The sequence below is a fragment of the Dendronephthya gigantea genome, unplaced genomic scaffold, assembly GCF_004324835.1.
Source record: "Dendronephthya gigantea isolate DGI-Jeju-01 unplaced genomic scaffold, DenGig_1.0 000141F, whole genome shotgun sequence".
Lineage (NCBI taxonomy): Eukaryota > Metazoa > Cnidaria > Anthozoa > Malacalcyonacea > Nephtheidae > Dendronephthya > Dendronephthya gigantea.
Window position 1 is genome coordinate 1 of NW_021163151.1, and position 13,689 is coordinate 13,689.

Below are 13,689 nucleotides of genomic sequence, written 5' to 3' on the forward strand. Positions count from 1 at the left end.
GTATACGCTTCTGCTAAATCAGCTCCTGTTAACACACGAATTTTTGCATCGTTTTTGAACCATTGTTACGTTTTTCTTTATATACATATATTATTTCATATAGCTGCCGAGAAAAGGAAATGCCAAATAGTTTCTTGAACAGTACCGGTACGCAAATAGCATGCAGGAGGGTAGGGCAGGGAAAAATAAACATATATTGATGAATCATTGTAGAAATAGTTCGAATAAAAATAGCAAAGGTATAGCTTTCGAGCACGGAGAAATATGAATTCGTTAATGTGGTTATAAGTTAACGTTTAATTGGTTATATACACAGCACTAAAGTACTTCCAGTACTAAAGGAATTAACGTCTGCAAATATGGTTCACTTGCATGGGTTTGAGAGAAAATTTCATTTATATATGAAATTTATAGGCCTATACGCCACTTTATTTCTTTGCATTGCATGTTTGCAAGAACGTAACGTTTTCCTGTGAAACTACTAGATCTGAAAGTTTGAAGAAATTCTAAAGTAGAGCGGCTAAGAAAATAGTGATTTAAATAAGTATAGTTCGTGGCTACGAGAACGCTATTACAGAATTTAAGGAACCACTGTATTCATATATTTTTCAGCCTGCCCATGAACGGTTTGTGATGGCGTTGTTAATTCTGCATGAATGTACTATAATTTTATATTGAATATTCTGGTATAAAATGAAATGGCGATGTGTTATAAATAAGCCTCTCTTGAACTCGCCCATGGAAACATTCCTCCATCTACATCGTTAGAATGAACTACCAATAGCGTGATTAAATTAACTTTGGTATTTAACTTGCAGTGTTTCTAGCATTCCAACAGTTGTACGTTAGAGTCATATGAAAGTATATGAGCATCTCTGTTTCACAAAAGTATTAAATCTTTATAACGTATAAACAGTCAATCGATTCCATAATGAATTTTTAGCAATAGCGATGTGCTATAAGCTTCTCAGTTTTAGTTTTGCATCTCTCCTATGCAAATTACAACATCATGCATTAATTATTTAGTGCAGGCATGGGTAAATGCACCAAATCTACGACGCGGACGTAAACTGTATTTACAGACTCCTTAATTGGGTGCAACTCCTTAATTACTAATAAACAAAATCAGAGCCATGCATGTGCATGTACAACAAATTAAACTTGGGTTCCTGAGACTAGCAGCTGTTTTCGTCTCACCTCCGCATGCGTGCACGTGCATGGTAGATTTAGTGCATCATGCATAAACTCGCTATATTATTACACCATAACGGCACGCGACTCGTGTTTAATTCTTAATATGATTTAGTTTATAGCTGACACTGTCTCACAACAAGCCTAGCTCTTACGGATTTAGGGAGATGTATACTTATTCCATCGACACGAAGACCATGAACAACCACTTCACTTTTGTGGAAAATGTTGGATGTCCATTCATTTTTTACTTCGCAAAGCACGCAATCACAAACACGTCTCATGGCTATAGTTTTTGTCCACTATATTTATAAATCAACTACAACACATCAAATATATCATGACGAATATGATATCCGCGCTAATTACATTTACAGTCAATAACGAAATTACTTTCGCCCGTTCAGTGAATTTCGTAAAACCATGAATTCTTTCTGAAATTCCAATGCACTGAAAAACCTGGTTAAACTATATATCATGTAAGTCGTTAATCAATTTGTAAAAAGATAATAAGGACCAGGCTTGCTTTTGTAACCTTGGATGCAACTTAACAACAACTTTAAGAAGCAATCCTATTACAACAATTTCAACAAATTTATACATAAAACAAAAGTATTGAAACGACTTGATCATACTATTGTTCGACGGTTCACAACCTTCAGTGTGGTTGTCAAAATTGTTGTCAAAGTTTAATATCCATGCATGCACTTATATGTATATATCTAGCATTTCAAAAAGCAATTCATGAATGTCACACGGAATATATCAACGACTGGTATATATATAATATAGAGATTTCGTATAGTAAAACAATGATTCAAAGAAAATATATAGTTAGACGTCCATACCGGCAGTGCCATGCAGTTTATTTAAGATCTTCCTTAATGTTCGTTTCGCTGTTTCTTGAATTCAGGAAATCGTAGTGCGTCCAAGACTTGTCTTCAACCGCGTGTTGGAGAGATGGTCCGTCTCTGAAATGATCACAAAACTGTATCAACATAATAATCAATAGTTATGTGCATGTTGTGCATGGCGAATTGTGCTGCCTTTATACTATAGTTCTGTCGAGAACAATAAATGATCATATCAATATATTCCCATATAGGTTAATCTTTTTTGACATGACTAAGCAATGACCCGCCTAGTATTAATGCATGACCACAATCACGTTAAGTTTTCATATCTTTCGTTAACATTCATATCTATGCTTCAAATCCAAGACGCAAAGGGTGAAAAAATCTCCGTAAATATACACGCGATATTACCTGATTAGAAATTTAGAACAAATCCCTGCTAATTATGTACTAGTCGATACCTGCGACCAACTCTGATTATGTGTAATAATAAATAATCTGTCGCATATTTGAAAAATTCTTTGGTGTTATGTTTCAATTTTTTACATAACGATACTTTGTATCAAGACTTGCAAGTCATTTTGTTAAACATTCTTTTCTAGAAAGAAAGAACCCCCTGTTGATTTCTTTCAACTCGACTCAGCCCTCTATATATGGCTGATGATACCGCGGATTTTATTCCAGCCATGAGCCCACTATACGAGCCTGGGACTGTGGCACAGACACCAAGCCATGAACTTATGCCTGCAGAAGCAATTCGACGCGAGGCTTAGCCCAGATAATCACAGTGACTTATTTCTGAAAAGTTTAGTTTCCCAGGCTACACCCTTATCACAGGCAAACACTAGGCGTGGACCGGCACGTATAGTATAAAAATACCTATGGTTTTCGAGTGCGCACTGCGGTTTTTTGCCTGTTTGTATATGCATGTAACCGCGGTGATCAAGTAAGTATTGAAGCTGCGTAGATCAACGCGCACTTCTAGAATATCTGTCCATAAACACCATAATTTAGGGGGTTTTCCGGCAATTTTTTTCAATAACGTAGATAGCAAACCAAGCCATATATGTAATTTTGCGGGATTATACATGACGATTTAACGCGGCGTAAAGAAGAAAGAATAGAGTAGATGCTTTTCGAAAAGCAACAGGTATGAAATAATTCAAATCACATGGTTTTTTTCTATTTAGGCGATCCGTCGCTCGCTCTTTTTCGTTGGTGTAAAAAAATTAAACAAACCCTAGCAAGCATGCACGGTTCTTTATCACTTCTCCACCCCTGTCCAAAATGCGGGGGCGACGTTCATGGGCTTATACCAAACATGTAAACTACAGCCGACGCACGTAGTATTTTCCGCATTGTGTGGCCTTTGCGAGCGGAGAGGGCTACTTGGATGTTGCAAACGTATGCAACTGATTATATAAAAGATGATGTCCCAGTGTTAGGAATCTTAACAATGTATAGAAAACGATGTTGATTGTTATTCCATTTAATTTTGCTACCAGCTCAAAATTGCCCAAGAACCAAATCATATAGTATACTATATACGAGCAATAAATGATGACAATAAATGCGAAAGTGGTTAGCAACTTATTTATTTATTTAAAAAATATTTAAAATGACCAGGGAACAGCTTAGCAGCGTCGTCGAATAAGTTAACGACATACAACAACTCTTCTGACCTATATAGGTCATTAAGCCTTTTTGAAATGTCAAGAAGTCTAAGTTGGGCAGTTGCCTAACCACAGTCATGCATGGGAATATTTTGACAGAATAAAAAGTATAATGCGGTTATCGATGTGCCATAGTTAAGCCTCTTTTTCACTCATCACGAAGACCAACATGGAAGTTCGCTGCAAATACAGTGTCTTTCTTGAGGGAGGCAGGGGTATATTTGCGAGACTCAGGATTTCCCATTTGTGCGCACCGTGATTCGTTATACCTAAGCCATTATGCATGTGAATCAAATACTAGCTACATCGTTTAATTCAAAACATGTGCTGAATGCAAATCTTTACGAGTTCAGCGTATATACAATTGCCAAATATATAGCAAACTACCATTGAATTTTCCTCCTTTAGCTACATTTAATATTCATTTGTAAGGATTCTTCAAGAGGTTCAATCTTTTTGTTTAGCAACGTTTCGAACAGTTTTAGACAATCTTCAGCTACAACAGATACAACGTCAACAATCCTAACATTTATATAAACGTTGTAGCCTGACGGTGGTACGCTCCTCGGTGAGTTCGGGAAACTTCAAGCGATCTCTATAGTATAGGGGAGGAAATCCCAGAAACATCTCCATGCAATTATGTAGTATGTAGTATGTTACGGTAGTAGTAGTCTGGGAATTTACAACCAATATATACTGTTGTAATTACAATATATTGTTCTAATATAACTCTCCTGACCTTCACTAACTCTCCTGACGAAAGCCCACAGGTCGAAACGTCGAGAAGTGTTCTTGTCTATTTTAGACAGTTATACCACATTTGATGCTAAAGTTACGGTATATTGAATTTTAGAATAGACCGTAATTTATTCTGCCTAAGACTTGATCCATCACCGTGTTATACATTGCTGTTAGACTTTCGAGACCAGAAAAAATGCATGTGCGAATTAGAATAATTGTATAAGAATATTGTGTATTAACATATATAAGGCACTTTTTTATGGTCATTCGAAGATCGGCCTGTCTAGAAAATATATTTATCTACTTAACTCCCGCCAAACACATCTAGATCTACCTTAATTAATCGTTGGACTCTACAGACAATACACAGTACATATATATTCAAGCGCGAACAAAATCTCAGGAAAACTAACATAGCATGAGCAATTACTGCAGAAGCCTAGTACAAAATTTAAAGACATGCACATAAACGTGACGTACAATATACATGATATCAATTGAGATTGCAAAGTAATCTGCGTCAAACAGTATGTAGATTTCATCGATCAAAGAAGGAATGCTAATAATTTCGGTGTAAATTAAGCGATTAATTTGCGAAGTGCTGTTTTATAACTTCAGTGCATGGGTGTTATTTGAACTACACTGGCACTGTAAATTTAACCCGAATATGGTGTTAAATTTCATAATAACAACAAATAGAGATTTAGTTTGAAAACAACAAAACTATTTCATCAGAAACGGCGTTCAAAAACAGGTAAGACGGATTCTGTTGCAACTAGCAAATCTGATTAAGCACATTGTTGTGCTTTATAATCCGTTGTAACCTTCATATACGCGACCCTTTTCCATGCCTGTATAGTGTCCAAATAAAATACTTTTAGCGATGCGGGAAAGTAAACGTTATACAGACTTGGTTTTGAAAAAAATCCGGTTTTAAGACTTCGTTCCGCTTTTGTGTTTCCAAATAGCTTGAGCTGCATGTTCGATGTAAAGATAATCTTCCTGATTTGTCATAGCGCGACCCCCCTCACCCACTTTATCAATCAAAATGCTTCTTAGCTGATTTTAATCATCGCATGCAGTGAGCCAAAAAAATTGGTTTCTGCGATGAGCTGCTATGGACGTTATATTTATGCATGCAACAACTCCAGACAATATATTTACTCTGAATTCCCGGATCGTCATGCTTATGCCTGGTTTCCATAAAGTCGTAAGTGTCGGGAACATGTTAAGGAGGCTGATGTGATAAAATATTTCTATTTGTGTGCAGTCAGCAATGACTGGTTTGAATACGGAAAGACAAATTCACAACCGGCCTATTTCTCATCGGGAAAAAGACTCGTTCACGACAATTACGATTTAATGGAAACCAGGCTTAAACCATGGGTGTACATATAAGCCTAAAAGACGAGGGCCTTGGCGAGAAATCATGAACGCAAACAAATTCGGGTTAAAGCTTGGGGTACTTTTTTGGGACACCCTGTATTGTATATATATTACTGTATTATAAATAAATATCATAAAACGCCATATACGATCAGTCAAAAACCTGGACTAGCCAGTAACTGTTACATCTCATATATGTAGCGTAACTTTCCCAGGCGTTTTTATTTTATGTGCAGTTTGGGGGTTTCTTCCTTGAGGAGAAGGGTGCGGGAATTCTCCCTATATATACAAGCTAAGAAACGCTTTGCATGAGGTTGGTGTCAGTCGGTGCCAGAGGCAAATATAGAGCATATAATTAATTTACGCTAATTATAAAAGCCAACAAAACAGTATAGATTGTGTACATGTAAATCAAATCACAAACCCCTTTTATCAAAATATCGTAATCTTAAAACCATAAAGTTTTGAGTTATTTAATGAATTATATACCCTCCAAACCATGCATGAATTAAGACGTTTGATACCGGAATTTGTATTTTAGAGCAGTACTTTTTCTTGAACCTATTTTGTTATTGCAGAAAGGCGTAGTCAGGGCAGGGGCTAGGGAGTTCAGGTAAAATTTTGAAACCTAATGAAGAAAATAATTTCAATTCATTCATTCGTTGGAAAAAAAATCAGAGTAGAAAAATAGTTGGGTTACCACACAATAATTTACCTGCGCAGTGAGTCTTCAGAATGAGCTATTCTTCCAACATTCTCCAGACCTGGCTCCTCAAGTAAATCAGCTTCAACTATTGGTGGAAATGCAACTACAACATCGTACCATACGGGCTTATCCTTAAGAACACCCGATTTCAACAGGTCTTTCACCCTAGAAATACAAAGAACTGTTATAAGGAATACTTTCACCTCGAAAAGGTTAAATTTATAACTTAAAAATGTTCGCTAATTATTGGAAGTGAACTTTTCATATGTTCGTATACAGCGAATGAAGTGTAATATAAAACTTCACAATAATACCCTTTACAACCAGGGGCCGGTTGTATAAAACTATTTAACTACATTTTGCATAGTTTAATCCTAGTTAACTCTGATTGCTCAATTCTGTCTTCAACGATATAGTTAAAAGTTAGCTAATATTTTATACAACTGGCCCCAGCACTGCCCGAATATAGCAGCGGTCCAGTACGTATCTACGGAGTGGCGTAGCCAGAACGATATTTGGGGGGCGGTACATATTCATATATTTGTGATACACAGGATTAATTTCTTTTCAAATCAATTTTTTTACAGTCTGTTAACAGGAGTATATGAATATGGCTGTATCTATACGTAATATGATCGAGTTTCGTGTTAGGCTTTTTGTAAAAATAGTAAACAGTGTTTATGATTAATTCTTTTAAAAATCAATTTCTATAGTTCATCGCGTTTTTAGTTATCATCAACCGATACCAACGCTTGTTCGTATAGGTAGGTAGCAACCCTAACGTTTAGAACAATGCTCAGGAATCGCAAAGGTGTAGGCTTCCTAGAAAAATCACTAGCGGAGAGATCACGAGGAGAAGAATCACTAGCGGAGAGATCACGAGGAGAAGAATCACTAGCGGAGAGATCACGAGGAGTCTTGTAGAATCACTAGCGAAGAGATCACGAGGAGAAGAATCACTAGCGAAGAGATCACGAGGAGAAGAATCACTAGCGGAGAGATCACGAAAAGAATCACTAGCGGTGAGATCACAAAAAGAATCACTAGCGGAGAGAGCACGAAAAGAATCACTAGCGGAGAGATCACGAAAAGAATCACTAGCGGAGAGATCACGAGGAGAAGAATCACTAGCGGAGAGATCACGAAAAGAAGAATCACTAGCGGAGAGATCACAAGGAGAAGGATAACTACCGGAGAGTTTACGAGGGGTAAAATCACTACCGGTGAGATCACGAGGAGAAGAATCACTAGCGGAGAGATCACGAGGAGTAAAATCACAAGCGGTGAGATCACGAGGAGAAGAATCACTTGCGGAGAGATCAGGAGGAGTAAAATCACAAGCAGTGAGATCACGAGGAGAAGAATCACTAGCGGAGAGATCACGAGGAGAAGAATCACTAGCAGAGAGGTCACGAGGAGAAGAATCACTAGCGGAGAGATCACGAGGAGAAGAATCACTAGCGGAGAGATCACGAGGAGAAGAATCACTAGCGGAGTGATCACGAGGAGAATCACTAGCGGTGAGATCACGAGGAGAAGAATCACTAGCGGAGAGATCACGAGGAGAAGAATCACTAGCGGAGAGATCACGAGGAGAAGAATCACTAGCGGAGAGATCACAAGAAGGATCGCTAGCGAAATATGATTATTGTCAACTTTCAAATCTTCGTTGGTTCGGGTGTAAACCAAATGAGTAAATAAATATTGAATTCAGCTTTGTTGTTGGAACATTAAAAAAACAGCGATTGTACTGGAGGATCCCTTTTGCATGATATAACATTTATATCGCATAAAATTGTTATTTGAAAGTTCCGGATGTGCAGTTCTCCAGATCAAACCTACCAACTAAGTGAACCAACCAAACAACCAACCCACCAAATCTATTTACCAACATATGATCTAGGATCATAAGTTTACTACCATGTGGATATAACTTCTACTTACACCTTAACCGTACGTGTTCCAATTTGATGTAAATTAATTCTATTCTTTTTTCCATTTGCACAATTCAGCAAATCTATCATAATACTCTTTCGGTGAGATGCTGAGAGTTAATAAAGGAATCACAGGCAGTGGTATCATTAGCAAAGGGTTTCTTGAGAAGGGAGAAATTGCAGAGGAATTGCTAGCAGAAGGATCACCAGCAGACTGGCATCAAAATGTTAGGAAATGGATTAATTATTAGAAAAAGATTACAAGCAGTGGAATTACTAGCAGAAGGGTCACTTGCTGAGAGATCAGCAGCAAAGAGATTACTAGTGAAAAGATTACTAGCAGTGGAGTTGCCTAGCAGAAGGAAGGCAAAAAGATTAATAGAGAAGGAGTTACTAGCAAAGGAAATACTAGTTACTTTAGATATCACTAATGTAGGGATTTTACATTTTTAGACAGTTAAGGGCACATATCAGGTTCAAATGCATTCAATAATTGTTAAAATTGCCCACTCTGAGGTGGGTAATGTGGGTTAATGCATAAAAAGGTACTTCAATGAACAATCAATTTAAAATGTAGCAGAATAATAGCATTGCTACAAATTGCCTTTGTTAAAAATCTAGCCTGGGCACGGCAAAAATTATCACAGGTTTCCAGATAAAGAAAAATTTATTCCACCTTAACTAGATGAGCAGGTGATCGGCATATGTATTTGGTATATGGTTATATATTCTGGAGGGACTCTTCATGAAGTAGTGCTGCCCATAACATAATAAGAAACTTCACACTTTTTTATACATAATCCTATTAATAACAGTCATAGAACAAACAAGAGTGCAATTGATGCCAAGATCATAGGAGTGATTACAAAATCAACTGACTGCATAGTAGGAGGTTGATTTTCTATTACCACAAGTATGACTTTTTAAAATGTGATCTGTTCTATAATTACATATAATATAATTATCTTTAGCTGTAATAAAAATGGGAGAAAATGCATTTTGTACTGGAGTGCATTCAAAGCTCATTCAATGACTTTTATAATAATGCTTAAATCAAGCTTCTCTGAAGTAATAAAATTCATTATTGGCATTTGACTATAAGGGCATTTATCTTTTTGTCATTGAGTATTCATGCACTGTGTTGCAAGGTAGTGAATGACTTCAGCATTTGATACAATTTTGTGGTAAAAACTGTTAGCAAGAAAAATGTAAAAAATTTCAGCAAGAAAAACAGTTGATACCTTGATAACAATGTCCCTTTCAAATGACGAGAACTTGCCATACTCAAATGTAGTTGGTAACCCCTTTGCCTCAAATCATATCTGATATCTATATGTCGATATAGCACAATTATATTGCCAATAGAATTTATAAGCTCTCCCAGCCGGTTTCTCGGTTTCTCGTCCGCTCCTTAGGAATTTAAGAGGACATAACTCATATTTCCTAAAGCGTCCCCTCACATCCCTGTCGTGGGGTTGATATACTTTGTGTAAGCACAAGCGTAAGCAGTATTAAAGTGAGCAACGTAATAGCGATTAGCGAATGGCGATTATGTAATGTGTAGTCAAGCAGTCCAGCATTGTGTTATTTGTATATGCTGATAAACTATCGAGAAATTTCTTTATAGGATTACGTTATCACCCAACTAATCAGCACGCGCGTACTATAAAAGTTATATTATAAATAATTCTATTAGACTATGTCATATGATTATAGTACAGCCTCGTTCCAAGGCGCTTTAAATAAAAACGTTAAAATCTCTGGTTAAAATGTTTACTATTTTACGAGCTTTCGGCTGTTAAACTACAGTTTTCAACGGGTGGGGAAAGTGGAAGTGTTATAAGAATGAAGACATTAAAAACTTGTCCTTGGCGCGTTTTCTCGATACCTTGTTGGTATAGCGTTTCCTTCCTCAAAAGGTGTTTTTCAATTTTGAAGTGAGAAATATTATAAACAAAGAGAAATTTCACTAATCTGAGAGTCTGAAAAAGTTTGTAATAAAAAACAACAGATGAATGATTTGATGGTAACCAGGGTTAATCATATTGGAAAATATGGACGTTCTCTGGTTAAAATGTTTACTATTTTACCAGCTTTCGGCTGTTAAACTACATTTTTCAACGGGTGGGGAAAGTGGAAGTGTTATAAGAATGAGCACATGAAGTTTACATTTACAAAGCGGTATGTATGACGTAATGACAGCTATAGAGGCAAAGTTGATAGACCCACTGAGCTATATAATAATTACTATATAGCTCAGTGGATAGACCCACTGAGCTATATAATAATTCCTGGAGGACCGGCTCGTCATTTTTCGGTAACTTCGCCGCCATCTTTTTGTCGAAAAAAACATGGCGGACTTTGCCTTCTGCGCACTGCGCAGAAGTTTTGCTGACGCCATATGGTCCCCTTTGCCCAGGGTAATTACCACTGACCAGGCTCAAATCTGAGCCCGCTACAAGAGATGCTCCCCCCTGGTTTATCTAAACAACAGTATTTCCCCCCTGGTTTTTTTATGAATATTTTTTTGCCGTGAAACATGTTGGAAACCTTGTTGTTTTGTATTTTTCGATTTATTTTTGTGTTACAAAGCGTTGCAATAAGGCGTTTATTTCAGTTCTATACAATCGTGGATGCTGTTTTGCCAATGCCAAAGAAAATTAATATTAAAACGAAAAAAAAAAATGTGGACGAAAAATTTTTATGTACGATTAGCTAACAGTGACAGGTTATTAACCGTTATTTTATTTTTTTAGTATTTATTTTCATTATTCATACATTTCTGTATAAAATTTTTGAAAATATTTTTCGAGTCTGGTCAGAAATTTGGATTATCTTTCGGATATCAATCGCCGACTAAAGGTTACCGGCAGAAAATATGTGGTTATGTGATGTTTTCCTTAAAGAATATCATGCTTATGCATATCAGCCCATGCATAACTCAAGGAAACAAAGGCCAAACCTCATGCAAGATGCTTGGCAGCTGATTAGTAATAGTACTTCAAGATATATTCGCATAGGATATTTTCATTTAGGTCATTATAGCTATAAGTTACCCATATCTTACTGTATCCCAAGTATTGCACTTTCAAATAGTTCCCTGCTTGACTCAAGAATTTGAGTGGAATCATATTCCAGATAATGCAAAGAAAGGCTATGGTAAATAACAAAAATTTGATTATATATGGTACCAAGAAGATTATGGTACTAGTTGTGCTATTAAACAAATGTCTCATGAATTCATGATAATGCAACTGAGCCTATTCATTCCTGTATTAGTCTATAATCTATTAACCTTCAATTCCTGATTAGCCCCATGATAATATTCCTTTGAATGGTGGGGAGGGTAAAACTGTCCAGAAAATTATAAAAGTTGCTGCAAATTGAAAACAAACTGCTCAGTCAATGCATGTCTGTATAAATTTATTTTCCATTTAAATAACTATCTTAACTATAACTAACAAAGTCAACATGGTAAAATTAACAGTTTAATGTTCCAGTAATTTGCAAAAAAGTCATCCCCAAATTCAATAGCATCTTCATCCTAAAAAAGAGAGATCAGACCAAGTTTAACTGTACTCTATAAAGTACACCCAGAGGACAGAGCCAGAGGGGAGTAAAAACCATTGCAAATTAACAATCAATCTTGTAGCTTGAATCAAGCTTGTAGCTTGATCAACAAGGTGCAAGATGCCAAGAAGTCTATTAAGCCATGATTATTGACTTTGCATTTGACAAGGCAAACAAGATAACATACTAGACTTTTAACAACCACTGTTGAAATCTGACAGAAAAATATTTTGTATCAGCACTCACACAGTCATCATGTTTAATGTTTTAAATTCATCTACAATAGACTAAAAAGGATCAATAGAGAGACTACGTAGATTCACTGGGAGGATTGAATCATGGCCAGAAATTGCGGACATGGAATATGCAGATTGCCGTAGCAAATTTGCATATCTGTTCAAATATTATTCGTTTGCAGAACTATAAATTATATTGCGCATTCTTAAATTTCGCAAAATTTACGAAAATCATTGCATCTTTGCAATTTGCCCTGGTTGTTTCCTGTAATTCGTGTCATATTAAAGATCCTGAGGTAATATTTTGCTGGTAAAGGTTTATGTCGGCTCTGCATTTTTATTTTATTTCTGCGCTATTACGGTTTTCGTTTTATATGGTATTCAACGTGATAAATGACCAAAACTTTGTTTTGAAAATGCAGGACGAATACTGAATAAAACATTTTGAAATACTATATAAAAATATTAAGATTAACTTGCTCTGCAACGAGCAATTAAGGCAAATTATAATCGACCTACCTAAAGGTGTATTTTTAGCGTTTAGTACTGTGCACATTACAGTTTACTATAAACTCACGAAGCTTTATTTTGACACCATATGCAAATTTAGGCGGAAGTAGAATGTTAATTATGTCCGAATTTTCTGGCCATGATTGATTCATCTTAATTGTTTGACTGAAAATACTCATGAATTGGCATTAAATATGAGTGAAAGCTCCAGTGCAAATCCCATAAGAGTTCTATTCAAAAGCCAAAACTCAAAAGATCAGTTATTGATCCTTTTTCATAAAATATAGTTTTTAATAGCGTAACTAAGTCATGTACCATTGATCAAAAAGGCTGCACTCTGCACCATATTTGCCGTTTTTAACATTAATTTCAAAATAAATAACTGCAACAGACGCTTTGGTAGTTGTCTATACCAAAGGCGAAAAACGAAAATATTATGAAAACTGGCTTACCTGAGGTAAAAATTAATCTCCCGATAGGTGAATTAGGCCATTCACAGCATCATATGTAGAGCAAGAAATCACTTCTCCATTTAACTTGTTGAACAGGGAAAAAGAGTCTTTTTAGATGAAATGCGGAGAAAATATATGCCGAAAACAATACCGAAAACCGAAAATATATTTTCATAAAAATCGGGAGGGTGATGGACACGTTTTTAACTTTGTATCGCGGTATGTCAGTGGTAATTACCATGGGCAAAGGGGACCATGTGGCGTCAGCAAAGCTCAAAATCCGCCATCTTTTCTGGTACGCTTTTTGGTGGCGAGCCGGTCCTCCAGGAATTATTATATAGCTCAGTGGGATAGACCACACCAATTGCGAAACTTAGTGACCGCGCCTTCGTGCAACATGGAAACGAGGCTTATTATGCAAAAAACAATATTTGTA

General features: G+C 36.3%; 1 protein-coding gene across 1 annotated transcript; it reads right to left on the reverse strand.

Annotated features, from left to right (window-relative positions):
- Positions 1-1,494: 1,494 nt before the first annotated feature.
- LOC114536609 (28S ribosomal protein S23, mitochondrial-like) lies at positions 1,495-9,875 on the reverse strand. Its single transcript, XM_028557965.1, has 3 exons — positions 9,727-9,875; positions 6,561-6,716; positions 1,495-2,162 (listed from the first exon to the last, which is right to left on the reverse strand). Exons 1-3 carry the CDS (start codon positions 9,765-9,767, stop codon positions 2,057-2,059), a joined length of 303 nt encoding a protein of 100 aa, XP_028413766.1. The 5' UTR covers positions 9,768-9,875; the 3' UTR covers positions 1,495-2,056.
- Between the last annotated feature and the right edge of the window lie 3,814 nt (positions 9,876-13,689).

Bases quoted from the DNA above. Each gene is read 5' to 3' on its own strand.
- LOC114536609 (XM_028557965.1), bottom strand. From the start codon at position 9,767: ATGGCAAGTTCTCGTCATTTGAAAGGGACATTGTTATCAAG. The intron at 6,717-9,726 runs GTATCAACTGTT...TTGTATTTCTAG, and splicing joins AAAGGGACATTGTTATCAAG to GGTGAAAGACCTGTTGAAAT. The intron at 2,163-6,560 runs GTAAATTATTGT...TGATCATTTCAG, and splicing joins TCTGAAGACTCACTGCGCAG to AGACGGACCATCTCTCCAAC.